This window comes from Drosophila tropicalis, unplaced genomic scaffold, assembly GCF_018151085.1.
Source record: "Drosophila tropicalis isolate 14030-0801.00 unplaced genomic scaffold, ASM1815108v1 contig_463, whole genome shotgun sequence".
Taxonomy (NCBI): domain Eukaryota; kingdom Metazoa; phylum Arthropoda; class Insecta; order Diptera; family Drosophilidae; genus Drosophila; species Drosophila tropicalis.
Window position 1 is genome coordinate 3,811,717 of NW_027172929.1, and position 16,510 is coordinate 3,828,226.

Here is a 16,510-nt window from a genome sequence, read left to right on the forward strand (position 1 = left end):
TAATAAATTATGTATAATTAATTGCGGAAGAATACAATGAATGATTTATATATATATATGTATATACATAGATATTTATGTTGTATATAGTGAAGAATGAAAACATTTGCCTTATGTATGTATATATGTAGGTAGGTAGGTTAACTGGTTGGGTTTGGATTGGTAATTGGATTTGGATTTGGATTGGGTATGGATTGAGTTTTGGGAATAGAAGTGACAACTTACAACAACTGGCAACAAAAAAAAAAAACTTAGCTAGAGAATAGGAAACTACGAATATAAATCTACAATTTATGTTTAGATCAGCCTTCTTCTGGGTTATGTTATTGTTATTTTTCTTTAATGAAATATTAAAACACATTTGGCTTCAGTTTGCCATCCTCGGTATGTGTGCGTATATATTCCAATGATCGTAATATATAATCTGGTGTCGGTGGCGGTTGTGGCAAATGTCGTCCGACCACATGGAAACCCAACTCATCGGCTATGTAGCGTGTCTCAATGGGTATCCCTTCGGGTGATTCATAGCTAAATATGCCAATCGTTTCCAGGGCATTGCCAGCTGCTTGTACATCGATGCCATTGCTTGTCTTAAAGGCAAACTTAAAGACACCCTCATCGTCCAGCGGTGAGACGCGAAAGTCTGTTATTTGAGCATCACGATCACTGGCACCCACCAAACGGCGTATGCGGCGTATACGTACTAACCTAGCCGCATCCAAAACGCTCCAAAGTAAAGCCATCGTTAGCATCAATATCAACTGTAAAAAGGGGAGAGTTTGTAATTTATTATTTAATTACTTCAAATAGTCGAGAAATTTCGAGAAATTCACTCATTAAGATTTATTTTTAGTTTATTTATTTCAATTAATCCCTGCTTTGAATCTGTTAATCCAGTCTTGGAGTTAACAGTGCTCTGTTAATCCAGTGAATACAAAAATGCATTGCATACTTTGGGGCTGAAATTAAATTTTATTCTCTTGCTTAGAATAGCTCCAAGCATCTTCTTTAAGAGTATACAAACATGATGGTCCTGTAAGGACTCACATTTGAGAGAACACTTATTAAAACTTTCACAAGACTTTGTTCAAAAAGCATTTGTAAACTTAAAAAAAATGTGACAAAAAAATAGTTAAGTATGTTTGTTTGTATTAGTTAGAAGATTTCTTAGAAGGTAAATAATCCATGGCATTTTCCGAGTCTTCTTTTATTTGGTTAAACTTGATTGATTGACCCCAAGAACGTTTAAGTAAATCCAGTTTTCTTTGTTGCTATTGCAGTCCATTGTTTGTTCATATATAAACTGTTTTAGCACTTGAGCACTTGACTTACAAATTGTCGCATTATGCACAGCTTCCAAGTTGCGATAACTAAAAATTTGTAATTGCTTGTCTATTTTATTTGAATCTCTTGCTTATCACACACACAAACACACGGACTAAGTAACGGTCACGCTGGACGGGCACACTGGACGTCTGTTAGGTTCAAAGTTGGTTAACCAACTGCCAGCTGGCAAGATTTGTTTATTAACTTTATATGGAGGAAAAACAAACGTGCAAAGCAAAGCATAGAAACGAAAAATCCAAATCGAGAAGAAAAAACAAAGCGAAAATCAATAAACCATAAGAAAGAAACAAAGATGAAAAAACCAAAAAAAAAAAAAAAAAACATAACCATAATATGATATGCCAATTGGTTTTGGGCTTCATCTTTTGTTGTTAACTCGTCGAAATGGAAAAAAGCAACAACAACAACAACAATTCATTCATTTCCGTCTAACAAGTTTTTTGTGCTAATATTTCTTTATTAATATTTATCTCTTATTTGAATGTTACCGTTACGTCAACAAAAGTTCTTCAAATTCAATTTAATCTTAGAATTTATAAAGACAAAAGACGAACGAAAAGATAAAAAGTTAAGTAAGTAAGGAAGTTTCAATTTGTTACGGGATGTCCAACAAAATGGGCCACATTTCATCGCAATCTCGATAAATGAGATTATATAATAATATTCTAATACGGAAGCTTTTGCCTGCTCTAAAAAAAAAAAGGCACATAAATTTGATAATATTAAAATAATATTAAAATCGAAAAACTATAAAAATCACAGAAAATAGGCCATCAAATCATAAACAAGAAACCTGAGTGGATTGGATTGGATTGTTGTTGACGATGATGATGATGATGTTGATCCAAGAATTTTGGACGATCTTTACGACCGATTTTTTTTATATTTTGTATTTATATTTCTTCTTATGAATTTTTGACAAAATAATTAACGCTTAGTTCCGTATCGTGCCGTATCGAGAGAGGGGGGAGGGCAAATCGTAATAGTTCTAAAGCAGCTGGAAGCCAAAAGAAGACTGAAAAGATTCTCGTTAGACTCTCAGCATCAATCCAGCCCAAAATCAAGTCTTCTTTTGTGTGTCGATTGTCAGAAGCATTTATGTTAATTCTCTAAGTTTTTCTTCAGATTTATAAAACGATTTACATATCTATATTTCGATACATACATGGTTTAATATAATTAATGTGATTACCACAAGATTGAGGCTATTCAAGTGAAGTGAAGAGTGATGGCTGAATGGATTGTGGGGGGGGGATGGGTTTGCAGTTTACGGGAGTGATAAACACACACCTATGGGGGGTCATCCAACTAATAGTTCACACACGCATCTCACACAAGAACTGGTCAAGTTGGTTTTGGATTTTTGGATTTCGAATTTTGGTTTAGTTTGTTTGTTGGAACCCAGAAACCGCTTTTACCACACATTTTTCATAATCTAGTATTTCGAGTTTATTATTAGTATTGTTAATTTTTCTGCAACTGATATTCTTAAAGGCTAAACTATTTGGCATTATTTAATTAAGATGATGATGATGACTTGTTGGACTTGAAAGATTTACCACAACTTGATTTGGCTATGTGGTTTCTATGTAAATTGCATTGCCCTATGCATATGGATATATGTAGAATATTGATTGATTGGCCGATTGGCTGATTGATTTAACAGTTTTTGACACCTTGAGCACCGGCGTCGGCAACTTGTAAGCCGATCAAATCAAAATATGATTGAGTTATGCTAATGTGATAACTGAGAGTCGTGCAAGGTCTCTGTCTTGTGCACTGGTGCACAGTGGTGCAAGTGTTGCATGCCATTTTTCAGTTTTTTGTTTAACTCTTACTTTTGCGATTTATGACTAGAACCAGTTTGTTTTGGCAATAATCTTATCGCACAGAAGTTACTCGCTCGTTGACCGAATAATACATGTTCAATCAGTGGATACTGTTTTTTTCCCCCCGCCCCCCAAATTTATACTATAGACAGAGGCTACAAACACGATTTGAAACGATGATAAATTGTTTGTGACAAATCAATAAACCTTTAACATTTCCAGTTTCTTCTTGGCTTTGATAATTATACATATATATACGCTTAAAATAAAAAAGTTATTCGTTGATCAAATTTCAAGCCAATTATGCCAAAAAAAAAAAAAATAGCATATAATTAACATATTATATATTTTTAATTAATTTGCCTTTACCATGACCTTTCTCTATAAGAAAACCAATACTTTAAAAAAGGCAAACTATTAAACAAGACTTTGTTTTAGACTCTATTTAATATCAAATGTTATCAAAATTTTTGCCCCACTGTGATTGATAATGGCTGCTGAATTGATCCAAAATGCAGGGACACACCTACCAAAAAAAAAAAAAAAAAAAATTAATCGAAAAATGTTCATTGTTTGTGTCTAATAGCCAAACAAAAAAATCTAATCTTCTCTGACTTGTTGTCTCCTAATAGAGACAAGTCACAGCTATTAGCCTAAATTTCACATAAATCAAGCTCAAGCATATGGAAACTAGTTGCCATCTCAGTCTCTTGCATACCTGCATTAAATTGAGATTGAGATTGACTTTGAAATGAATATGGCACAAAGAGATATACATACAAATACATGCATAATTATATAGACTAACAGTCAAAGAGACTCAAACAGAGAGGAAGAGACGACGTCAAAATTTAAAATAGAACTTTCCTCCTCGAAACACATACCAAGAGAAACGAGAGTGGGAGAGAGCCGAAAAGCTTCCTTGTTTTGGTTTGCCAAAAAACAAACAAAACAAAAAAAATTGTTGACTGTTAATTTTTTGAAATCAGGCATCAGTGTCAAATTAACAGTCAAGCTCAGCTGTTCAGCGATTCAAAAAGAAAATAACAAAAATTGCACTTTGCGAATTTTAACGGTTCTGGGATTGGTATTTTTGTTTTTGTTTTATTTTGTTGTTATTGTTTAAAGTCTCGATAATGTCGTTTGGCAAGGTTTGTGATGCGATTTTCTATTATAAATTGATGAAGAAATTATAATATTTCCGATTAGCTGCAACTACCACTAACGCTGATTGTCCTTCTAACGAGTGTCGTGGCGGATGTTGAACGAACAATTTACTATAAGAATGTGCCACCAAATGCGGCCGGTTTGTATTCGTTTGAGTTTCAAACCAGCAACGGCATTACCACAAAGGGAGCTGGCAATGAACACGGTGCGGTTGGTGTGGTTCAATATGTCTCACGTGAGGGTATACCCATCACCTTCTCCTATGTGGCGGATGCGAATGGTTATCAGCCGACAGGTGATCATTTGCCAGCGATTCCTTCACATGTCCTTAGGCAATTGGAATACATACGAACGCATCCTCGAGTCGATGAGCGTAAGTCGAGACGTTGGTGATGTGTATTCGTCTTTCTGTCGTTTCTTTGTCTCCGTCTGCCAATTGGATCAATGGATAACTGTGCATTATTAGCATAAAATTATAAATTGCATTTTAAATGACTGTCTGGAATAATGAATTGTATACGCCGTTACACATACATACATACATACATATCTATCTATCATACTACATGTGCGTGTCTTTGTGTGCGTGTGTGTGTGTGTGTGTGTGTGTGGAATTTTATATACTTTAACTTGTATTTATGTTTATTGTTTTCATATGCAAATCTCTCTAAGACAAAACACAATACCAACAACAACACAAAACAAAAATTTAATATTATTAACAGTACTCAATCGGAGTAAAGAAAACAATAAAACCAAAGTACATGAAACGTACCAAATTATAGCAAAAATAAATATTATAAACAATTAAGCACAATTAAATAACAAAATTGTAATATTCTTATGTCATAAAAGTGTCATAGATTTTAGGCTAAGAACTTCTCACTCCTCAATGTGGAAACTAGTTACTTTGCTTAATATTGCAATGCCCCCCTTAAGTATGCAGCAAGCAGTCCAAAAAAAACAGGATATCAATGAATGATTCTAGCAAATATTGGTAATAGACAAATTTGAGTGTAAAGTATTCATACTATTTCAGCATGTTGCATACTTTGAGGGGCAAAGCTTACGTTAAAAGCAATGGGGATTCTCATTTTGAAAATTCCTTAAGGATTTCGGCACTTGGGAATAAAGATCTAAAATAGACATAGTGCAGATATTGCTAATCAACATAAGATTCAAAGATCAATAGAAGATCAAACTTGATTGCCTCCAATTGAAATCAGGTCTTTCTATATACATATGTATATAAATAATTCTTATATAATATCACTTGTCAATCAATTTTTTGCTTACTTTCATTTTCATTTTGATTCCTGTTTTAAGTCGGCAAACAGTTTATATAATATATTTGATGGTTTTTGTTTTTTTGCAATTTTATTTCATTTCGCAATGCGGAAAACATTGACTTCGACTCCTAGCTACATATTTTTGGCACATGCTAATTCAAAAAAAATGAATACAATTTAACTATTTGTTATGCGTGTGCAAAAATCGATCACTTAACACCCAGAAAGTAGTATGTATATAATACATATGTATGTATGTATGTATTATAGTCTATATAATTTACATCTTCAAATGTTGGGCAACCTTCGAAAATCGATGCGACGACCTTTTAGAACGACGACAACAATGATGAAGACTTTCCTTTTGCTGTAAATTGATGGCACTTTTGATTTCCATGTAGGCGCCTATAATATACATATAGTGTCTATTGGTGTTAATTAAGGTCAGTTGCATAATCTTGACCAAGATTGGTGATTTAAAATGTAACCGTTTAGAGCAAACTAATAAAACAAAAATTTCATTAAAACTTGATGCTTTTAATGTCACCGACTCAACTCGAATCGACACGATTTGTTAGTGTGTTTGTTTATATCTTCTTTATTTTTTTTTTAAACCATGACCATCAAACAAGTTGTTGGTATTTTTGTTTGTATTTTTTGATGCACCTGTTACGAATTCCCCAAATTTCAATTTAAAAATATCTAATTCCAATTTTAGATTTTCAATTGTCCTTGAAGGGTAAAGGTAAAAGTTAAACCAATAAGCAAATAAGAATCTATGGATTTGCTTGACAATTATCACAAAAACAAATATGAATATGAATTGTTTTTTTTTTTTTTTTCTTTGCTTAGTTTCTTTTTCACATATTTTTCTTCTTAATTTGAATTATTCATAATATTAATGTTTTCTATTCTCGTGCGATCTTCTATCAGCGAAAACATTAAATTAACTCTCTAGATAAATATTCTTTATTCTACATATTCCAACGATTTGGGCAACCAATTCATGCTGGAACCGGCTTTAGATCATAATTCATGTCCCCCTTTAGTTAAGATTTCTTATGTACTGAGAGAAATAGTCAAGAACTTTTGAATTCTCGAATTGATTTCGAAAAAAGGGGCTTTTCAAAAAATCATTGATTTGATCTAGACAAACTCGATTTGGTTACTAAACTAAGCCATTTGTCATTTGTAGAACAAGGTTTAAACGACACTTGACTCCAGGACATGGACAGGGGGCTAATAGAATTGAACTAAATTTACTATTAGTTACTATCCATTTCGCTAAATGTACATACATACATGCAAAGAGTGGCCAATTTGTTAGCCAACTTATTGTGGCTGCGAGGCTTAAACTATTGCGTTAAGCATTAGTTTCGGGTTTCTTCTTTGAGTCATCCACGTGCCAAACAGGTTAAGATACTAAATACATATACTATATATGTATGTATGTATGTATAATCAACCAGTAGCTAGCAATGGTTGATGTCCGATGATGGTGTCTCTATAGCTTTTGCGTCTCACACATCCCGATTTAAATGTCAAACACTGGAGTTATTGCCATACCATTGTCTTTTAATTGATGTTCTAACAGCCGTTTTTGATGTCTGTGGAGCTGTTAAATGTTATTAAACAAAACACTCACACACACACACACACACATACTTCAAGTTGATGACAAATATGAACATAAATAGTTAAGTGTAGGCAATAGAATTTATAAAGCTATCATTTTGTTTGGTTAATTGTCTTGTTAATGGGATACCAGTATGTGATATCACAATTCACTTAATTAAATCAAAGTAATTAAAGTCTCTTGTCTGTTGTCCTTTGATACCCTTCCTCCATCAAAGTGCATGCATGGCATCTATTTTTAGACTTTGTGTGTGCGGAAGAAGAAATGAGATGTGTAAACTTGTCATAGAATTCGTTTGCAACCTGTCATGGAAATTTGGTTCCTGCTCCACATAAAGGGGGCATTCGCCCTTAGAGACACCAAACAGAAACCTCTATCTGAATGGCCCCATCACAAAAATTTCTGTTTGAGTTCAAGTTCATATTCGCGGTTTCTTTTTGTTTTGATTTCTCTCCAGACCTGGCGGACTATATACATACATACATACATACATATATGATAAAGCTGGCAACAAACTCATCATTAACAACATCATCTACAATCATGTTTCGAGATTTCTTATCTAAGGCAAATTTACATGCATACCAAAAAACAAAAATAAATACCAAACGAGATTATATATTTTGTTTTGTTTTTTGCACATCGTTTACAATAATATATTTCAAATTGTTTGACATATACATATATATACCTATATGTATGTATGTCTTGTTAGATGTATTTTTTTTTTTTTTTTTTTTGTGTTGGAGTGTGTCAATTTGGCTTTTACATCGATTTTCATTTATTATATTATTATATCCAATGGCAGAGTAGGAAGCAGCAAAGAAAGTTTTTCGTTTTGTTGTGTTTTCCAATTTTTATTTAATGTTATCATAGTTAGGTCTATATATATATATATGTATATATATATATATATATATATTTATCTATATGTATATAGATATATACATATATAATTACATATGTTTAATGTATTCATATACGAATATATATATATATATATAGATATACATATAAAAAAATATTCAAATAATTCTCATATTATCATCTAGGTTTATACATTGATTTTTGTTTGTTTAGTGTGAAGGTTTCTTGTAGGTTTCCTTTTTTTGTTTCTTTATCGGTTGTTTTTCTCTTTTGTTTTGTTTTTCTTTTTGTCTATACTAAAATCTAAGCCTAGAAAAAAAGTCGTTCCGAGACCTAGTTATATTGGTGAAAAAAGAGAGATCCCGGCAAAATTGGTTTCAAATATATATATATATATATAGTTATATATTAGGGAGTAGGATATCGAACGGGTTCATAAAATTGAAGGTGAGATGAAGAGAAGGAAAACGGGAAGGGAGCAAAAGGTTGTAATTAAAAATTATTTCTTTTCGGTTTGATTTTGTTGTTGTTTTTTTGTTTGTTTGTTTTAGGTTACATTACTGGAGTGTAGAAAAAGAAATACATAAGCTAAAATGTATAAAATATGCAAATAACTGTACGATTTGTATGTATTCATGTCTGCATGTGTGTGTGTGAGAGTGTGATTATGGGTGGTACATGTATAGGCGGTGTGTGTGTATGTGTGTGTGTCTTTATGTGAGTGTAATTGTGTGTATTGGTGTATGTGCAAAAGTCCATCAAAGACCTTGATCCGCTTGTGTAAAAAAACATTTTTAGAAGCTTTGCGCCTAGCGCCTGTGAATCTGCTAAAACCTGCAAAAAGAAGAATAAAGAAAATCGAGATTACAATCAAATTGATAAAGCATAAGCGAGATAGCAAATAACAAAGACTGAATAACCGTATACGAAAGTGAGCGAGAGAGCAAGTATTAGTATCGGTATTCATTTGTCCCACTTACCATTCCTCTTCGCATGCCGTAATTGTAAAATATTCACGGCTCTGCCCCTACAGCCAATCCTAGTCGGACTCTAGTTTCGACTCCGTAAATTCCTCGAGGGCAAAGAAACTGCCACCAGAGGCACGACCACTGGTGCTGCTGGTGGCAGCCACTGTTGTGGTTGTTACTGCAGCACCACCCGCTGATGTGGCAGCAGCTGTTGTTGTTGTCGCCGCCGTACCAGCGCCCGATGCCTCAGAAACCTGGGCTTCTTCTTGTCCGGTTGGTTCGCCGGCAGCGGCTGCGGCAGCAGCTTCTTTCTCCTCAGCCTGAGCCGCTTGTGCCGCCTCCAGAACCTGCTGCTGGACTTGTACAATGGGCTGACCATCCTCGGTATAGGACACGGAGACGGGAATACGTGTGCCATCCTCACTAATTACATGGGGACCCTCTTCGCCATCCTGTCCCTGTTGGATAATAAGCTGACCCTCAGCATTGAGGAGTGAGGCGTCAATCAGCTGCTGTTCATTGTTGTCGCCATGAACCAGGACCATTTGTCCACTGCCATCGGTCATCATTTGAAGGGTTTCACCCTCCAGACCCTCCCCGGACTGCAGGACACCAACACTTTGCAGCAACTGTTGGATTTGCTCGGGGTCCTGGACAATAATCTGATTGCCTTCGGCATCGGTCAGAATGTGGTTATCCAATTGCAGCAAATGCCCGTTTTCGTTCACAATAAACTTGATCTGGCCACCATCCACTTGAGCCTGCATGGCTTCATCCAGTTCCATGGCCACTTGTTGTTCACCGCCAGCAGCGGCGGCTTCACCCTCAACTGAGGCTGCTCCACCCACCTCTTCGCCTTGGGTTGTCTCAGCTGATTCGGCAACATCGCCAGCAACAGCTGAATCTGCGGTAGCCTCCACTTTTTCACCCTCATCGGCGGCAGATTGCGTCACCTTAGCAGTCTCCTTAGCAGTAGATTCTGTTTCTACCTTGGCTTCCACCGTTTTGGATGCAGCGGATTTCTCATTTGAGGCCTTGGACCCGCCGCCGGCTCCAGCCTTGACAGATTCAGAGTCAGTAACTGCTGCGGCCGAGGCCTCATTGTCATCATCTAAACTGGGCATAGATACGGGAGCAGCTGCATTTTGAGATTTGCCCTCGTTATTGGAAACCTCGGATTCAACCTCAGCAGTTTTGGCACTCTGCTGGGATGATTCCTCTTCAGCCTGATCCAAAACTGGCATGTCAATGCTTACCGAGACAGGGGCATCTGGCGAATCCTTTTGATTTTGTTCGCCATCTGTGGGTTGTGGTATGGTTATATTGAATGTAATGCCACCGCTGCCTGCCTGGGATGTGATCACCATTTCACCGCTCTTGCTGGTCTTACTGGCTGCCGCCTCACCACTGTCCGCCTTTTCCGAATGTAATTTCTCAAAAAGGCTCTCAATGTCGGCCTCGGAGTGCTCTACACCGGCCTCCTCGCCGGCTGCTTTACCCGTAGCCTCACCCGGCTCATCGCTCAGCAGAGCAGTGGCAGCTGAATTGAGTGCTGTGTTTCCACCGGCTGTTGATCCCGCCTTTTTGTTGTCACGTCTATGGGTTTCCATATGCTGATTGTAATAGGTTTCCTGTATGAAAGTCAACGAGCAAATGCTACAGGAGAAGAATCGAATATTGTTCTCTGCCTCGGCAGAGGCCACAACAGCGGCAGCAGCGGCGGCAGCACCGCCTCCTCCACTTGCTGGGACCGTGTCACTCAAGGCCTCATCAATGGTCTCCTGGAGCAATTTTTGCGTATTTAAATTTGGCTTTGGTGAGACAGCTGCAGTGCTTCCCGAGTTCTGATGCACTTCAAAGTGCTTAACCAGCAGGTCCCGTTTGGGGAATGTCATCGCGCAAGTTCCACATTTAAAGTAATTCGTCTGATGCTGCTTGGCGTGAATGGTGGCAGCATCGCGTGTCTCGAAACGTTGCGAGCAAAGACGACATTTGAAGGGTTTCGGTTTGGCACCCGTTATATGCTTACGCATATGTTCATCGAATATGCCCTTGTCCGTTGACTTAAACTGGCAATGATTGCAAGTGTACAAGGCGGAGCCGCCTCCCAAGGATGAAGACTCATTGGATGCAGCTGCAGCAGCAGCAGCATTTGCAGCTGCTTGAACTGGTGCCGCAGCAGCTGGTATGGTTGTGGTGCTGGTTACCAATACATTGGTAGCATGATTAGTTTCCATATGCTTGCGCAAGCTGGTGTCGTTTACAAAATTGATGTGGCACATGGCGCAAGTGTTGTCCATGGGGGTGTTATGGTCACGCACCATGTGCTGTTTCATTGCTCCGAAGTGGGGGAAAATCCGGCGACAAGTTTTACATTGGAAGGTCTGCTGTTTGCACGACTCATAATGGGAATTGAAGAGACGCATGTCCGAGGTCTTGTAATCGCACGAAGTGCACTTGTAGATCTTGGTGGCTTTACGTTGAACCTGCTGGGAGCCAGCCTGGGGAGTTAGGGGCTGACTCGAAGCCTTTAACTGACCTGCAAATTACAATGTTGTTTAAAATCACTTCTTGCTTCAATTGCCAGACAACTTACCCGATGTAGTTTGTGCTACTTTGCGTGTGCGTAACAAATCTCCGCCAGGACTATCCTCAATAGAACGATTTCCAGCTCCTGCCGTTAGTTTTTGCATTTTCATGGGTGGGCCCGTTTCTATACCGACATCCTCATTGATGGCATATTTCTTATTTAACAAACTGATCAAATTCGTTTTTACACGCTCCACATCGTTTTCCAGGCGGTCATAGTAGTTCACCAAGTTGGTGCAACGCGAGCAAACATAATCCTCGCCACAAACGATGACCAGAAAACCCTCACCCACCAGTTGGGCCAATTTATTCGGGAATTTTGTGGATGTGTGCGTGGTACACATTTCGGTTAGGGCTGTCGAGGGCTCACAACGTTCATCGCAAATGTAGCACCGGGTGCCCTGCCCGCCAGTTGTATCCAAATCACTGATATTTTGTTGCACATTGGAACTAACGACGCCGCCAGCTACTGAACTGGCCGAACCCACTCCACCACCAGCACCGCCACCACTCTGGACCACAAGACGCGTCTTCAATATGCGGGGCTGGCTGGGACCGGTGACAGTTACAGCTCCACTATTTAGCAAATTATTGAATTTGCGAAAAGTGGCCGGTGTAAGTTGATTGTTCATATTGTTTTAAATGTATATAAATTTCAATTTTGAAAACTATTTCAAGCGCAACACGCGCAATGCAGGCAGCCGCTTTTTTTCTCTCTTCGTTTTCGGGTTTTTTTTCTCGATAAGTCGTGAGCAGTTGCCGATGACTGAGCTTGAGTCTTCTGCCACGAAATTTGTTGTCTGTATTTAGATTAATTTAATTTTCGTAAACAACAAATTATTATATTTATTAGTTTGTTTTGCTTTCGGTTGTGTTTTGTATTTAATTCTCGTTCCTCAGATGCGGCAGCGTCACTTCGACTGTACTAAAGTCTCGCTAGCTGTAGTTTTTTCTTTAGGGTTAATCAGTTCGCCTGCTGCTTGCCTGCCCGCACGTTACAATCGCACTAGTCGTCTCGCTCTCAAGCATGTCTGCTGCCCTGGAAAATGACAGATATGTAAGACTAGTCATCTCGCTCACACGGAAATGGCGGCCGTCGTTGGTAGTGGTGGTACATTTAGCCGAGTGACAACACGTACGATCCATAACGAACATTTTTTGTGTAAATAGATTTATGTTCTTTTCTATCAAATTTATACGATGTCTTAATTTAATAAATTAGCTATGTATATATGAATTAATTTCATTCATTAAAAATTAAAATTGAAGTTCTAACATCTTGAGTATGTTGATATATAGTTAATAGAAACAAGATTTTGAATCAAAGTGACACGTGTCACGTGAGGTTATCGTGACACGCACTTTCCGAAGTTAATTATATTCGACGTGTCATTCATGCTGTAACTTCTACCACTTTATATACGATTGTCGTGACACGAATGCTCCTTTATCGCATTAATGGTATCTCTAGGAATAATGTATGTTAATTATCTTACACACTGGCGACCTCTTACGTTAACAATAGCGTTGGCGTCACTAAAATTATCTAGCCTTAAAATGGCCAGCTTGTGTCAGCTGACTTATTGAGCGAAAATGTTAAATTTGGCTAAGCGAATTCAGAATTGTTTAAAATTTTTTCTTTAGGGCGAATCCTATAGTAGTTGTTGTTGTTGTTGTTGTGTTGTTGCTGTTTATGAATTAGCAACAACTTATTTAATCTTATCGTTATTACACGAACAAGCAAATGTGGCAGCAGGCTGCAAGGCGGGAACACCAGACAATATGTTGCTACTGGAGCTAAACATACTAACCTTGAACATTTGGTAAGGACCAAATCGGGAGTTAGTATACAATAACTTATTTGTTATTGTTTTATAATTCAGGGGCATTCCTTATGTGTCAAGTGATCGTGGACTCCGGATAGAGGCCATTTGCAAGGAGTTGAGCAGAGGCAAATATGACATCGTTTCGTTGCAGGAAGTCTGGTCCCAGCTAGACAGCGAGCAGTTGCAAAAGGGAACAGCGAGTACACTGCCGTACGCCCATCATTTCCATAGCGGGGTGATGGGAGCAGGCCTGCTGGTGTTATCTAAGTATCCCATTTTGGGTACATTGTTTCATGCTTGGTCGGTCAATGGCTACTTCCATAGGATTCAGCATGCCGATTGGTTTGGCGGCAAAGGAGTGGGACTGTGCCGCATTCTGATTGGTGATCAGATGGTCCATCTCTACAATGCTCATCTTCATGCAGAATACGATAATGATAATGATGAGTATAAAACACATCGGGTCATCCAAGCTTTCGATACGGCCCAATTTATTGAAGCGACCCGTGGAAATTCAGTTCTTCAAATATTGGCAGGGGATTTGAATACCCAACCACAAGACATATCATATAAGGTTCTATTATATACATCCAAAATGCTGGACAGTTGTGCTTCGGACGTCTTCCGGACAAATGAATGTGAGAGAAATTCATATACATCAGCTAAATCCTTATCTAAAAATCCACGAGGCATACGCATCGATCATATATTTGTACGAGGAGCAGATCATATCAACGCAGAGATTTTGGAGTATTCGTTGCCGTTTCCAGAACGTGTGCCAGGTCAAAAATTCAGCTATTCCGATCATGAAGCAGTACTTGCCAAGATAAAGCTAACCCGAGCTTCAAATGACGAAGCTACTGCAACCGTTGATGAAGATGTACCATCTATAACTCAGCAGCGGGGAGGTAGTGGCGATGCTCCATGTAATTTAGAGGCCAATCCTTCTAATGGCAGTATCAATGGACCAGCCGTTGATGAAAATGCCAGCTGTTCGGCTACAACGTCTCAGCCGGCAGCGAGAACTGCTGCCCTCCATGAGGCTTTGGCCCTGTGTGATGCTTCCCTGCTTCAATTAAATACCGATCGCATACTCTACTATAGTGCCGCTACCTTCCTCTTTGTCCTGCTCATCCTTCTGGTGGAGTTTACCGCCCCCATTGGCATGCGTACCATATTTTTACTCCTCAAATTTATCGTATTTGGTGTTATTTTATTCTGCATTTTTATGGCTTCCATCTGGAACTATATGGAACGCAATGGTGTTTTGCAGGGTAAGAAATCCATGGAAGTGATGCTGCAACATGCCCAGAAATATGAGTATTTCTATTAAAAATTCAGCAGGACGCCGACAATACATTTAATACATGTATAGAAGCTCAACATGCATTTACAACCAACCAACAAATCCAAAAATCCTTTCAACTGACTCTGCCTCAATTTACGTATACAAAACAAACATTCTATTTGTCACAATTCAAATAAATAACGGTCTCTATCATTATCTTAATTATATGTATTATTTTTGTTCTCCGGGTCCAGGTTCACCTGCCGAAGTTGAATCCTTGGACTTGGCATCTTTATCTACCGTTCCAGATTTGGACACTATGTCAAGTTGCTTGGTGAAAACGAAACTATGATATTGCTTGGCCAATTTCGAACATTGGAGTGGCTCATGCGGAAAGTTACGATAACATACGGCCAAACGGGTCTCCATATCCGAAACGTCACCGCTGCATTCTTGAGCCCACTTGACAGGCTCCCCGAAGAGCTTGTTAATACGATCCAGAGTCTGGTCAAACTGTGATTCTTCGATTTCAATCGATTGCTTCTGCCAGGCAACCAGAGCGACCATTTGATTGGGTTTCGATGCACATGCAGGAGGAGCTGCAGGGCCGGAAACGCAGGCCTCCGTTCCACTTTTTTGATTGATTGTGGTAGTGGGAGTGCTGCTGCATTTCTCACAGTAATGTTGCCCAGATCCTGGGCTATGAGTTACCGTTGATTTGATGGGTGCTGCAGCTGTTGCCGAGTTCTCTGCGTCATTCATTTGGGTTGCTTTATGAATGCGGGCAGCAACATCTTCACTAATTTGAAATGGCATTGTATTCGCCATTTCTACAGTATGCGGCTTGCTGTTGTTAGCACCCATGGCTGCAAAACCTTAAAAATCTTTGCACTCCTTTAAATTGAATTTTCAGTTTTTAGTTTAAACTTAAAGTGTCAAATTAGACTGACGTGAAAAGCAATGTTTGTTCTATTTTTTGGAATTGAATGTAAAAGAAATATCCGCGCGAAATTAATTTTGTTATTTTTTCCAAATAGCCATACTAAATTCCGATTTAATAGATGTAAAACTTTTTGAAATCGGTCAGATACGCGATTCTCACTGAGCACGAATCTTTTTATTGAAATGTCGCGTCCACCACTGGGGGCATGGGAAAGTTAAGTGTGTACGACAGATCATCCAAGGACTTTAAATTCAGACGAAAGAAAGACAAAATGGTGACGCGCTTTTTAAAAGAGTCGCCAAGTTTTTTCACAGTGTGGCCGTTTGTTTTAAATAATTCTAAAGGAAGGGTATATTTAAGGGTATGTAAAATTCGCATTCCATAGCAAAATCACGCAAAATATAACGGTGAAAAATCAGAGTTGCATTTTGCAAGTTTTACGCTTTGTAACGTCAAAAAAATTAATTAATTAATTAAAAATGTTTTCGTGCGGCGAAAAGAAAAGTGAAGAACTCATCTACCAGTGTAACTGCTGCAGCTACACCACAAATCTGCCATACAACCAGGAGGCACAAAATTCAGGAGAACCATTGCCCGGCATTGAAGCAGCATAAAACAGTACGTCAGGAATTAGGACATCGGGCAGTGGAGGATCAGACAATAGGGGCAGTGGAGGATCAGACAATAGGGGCAGTGGAAGTGGAGAATCAGACAGAGTTGACTACCCAAACGCCACAAACTGTAAAAGATCTTTATCAAAG

At 38.4% G+C, this 16,510-nt stretch overlaps 5 protein-coding genes across 5 annotated transcripts; 2 read left to right on the forward strand and 3 right to left on the reverse strand.

Annotated features, from left to right (window-relative positions):
- Window positions 1-350: 350 nt before the first annotated feature.
- On the reverse strand, window positions 351-1,487 carry Cpr78Cb (Cuticular protein 78Cb). Its single transcript, XM_068287140.1, has 2 exons — window positions 1,333-1,487; window positions 351-761 (listed from the first exon to the last, which is right to left on the reverse strand). The coding sequence occupies exons 1-2, from the start codon at window positions 1,342-1,344 to the stop codon at window positions 351-353; spliced, it is 423 nt and encodes a 140-aa protein (XP_068143241.1). The 5' UTR covers window positions 1,345-1,487.
- A 2,825-nt stretch (window positions 1,488-4,312) lies between these two features.
- On the forward strand, window positions 4,313-4,736 carry Cpr78Ca (Cuticular protein 78Ca). Its single transcript, XM_068287141.1, has 2 exons — window positions 4,313-4,327; window positions 4,386-4,736. Exons 1-2 carry the CDS (start codon window positions 4,313-4,315, stop codon window positions 4,734-4,736), a joined length of 366 nt encoding a protein of 121 aa, XP_068143242.1.
- Window positions 4,737-8,506: 3,770 nt separating this feature from the next.
- On the reverse strand, window positions 8,507-12,684 carry pzg (putzig). Its single transcript, XM_068286806.1, has 3 exons — window positions 11,700-12,684; window positions 9,116-11,642; window positions 8,507-8,969 (listed from the first exon to the last, which is right to left on the reverse strand). Exons 1-2 carry the CDS (start codon window positions 12,322-12,324, stop codon window positions 9,175-9,177), a joined length of 3,093 nt encoding a protein of 1,030 aa, XP_068142907.1. The 5' UTR covers window positions 12,325-12,684; the 3' UTR covers window positions 8,507-8,969; window positions 9,116-9,174.
- Window positions 12,685-13,274: 590 nt separating this feature from the next.
- nSMase (neutral sphingomyelinase) lies at window positions 13,275-15,028 on the forward strand. The gene is made up of 2 exons (XM_068286708.1): window positions 13,275-13,515; window positions 13,576-15,028. The coding sequence occupies exons 1-2, from the start codon at window positions 13,475-13,477 to the stop codon at window positions 14,849-14,851; spliced, it is 1,317 nt and encodes a 438-aa protein (XP_068142809.1). The 5' UTR covers window positions 13,275-13,474; the 3' UTR covers window positions 14,852-15,028.
- Window positions 14,959-16,048, reverse strand: LOC137574737 (uncharacterized). Its single transcript, XM_068287143.1, has one exon. The coding sequence runs from the start codon at window positions 15,668-15,670 to the stop codon at window positions 15,038-15,040; it is 633 nt and encodes a 210-aa protein (XP_068143244.1). The 5' UTR covers window positions 15,671-16,048; the 3' UTR covers window positions 14,959-15,037.
- Between the last annotated feature and the right edge of the window lie 462 nt (window positions 16,049-16,510).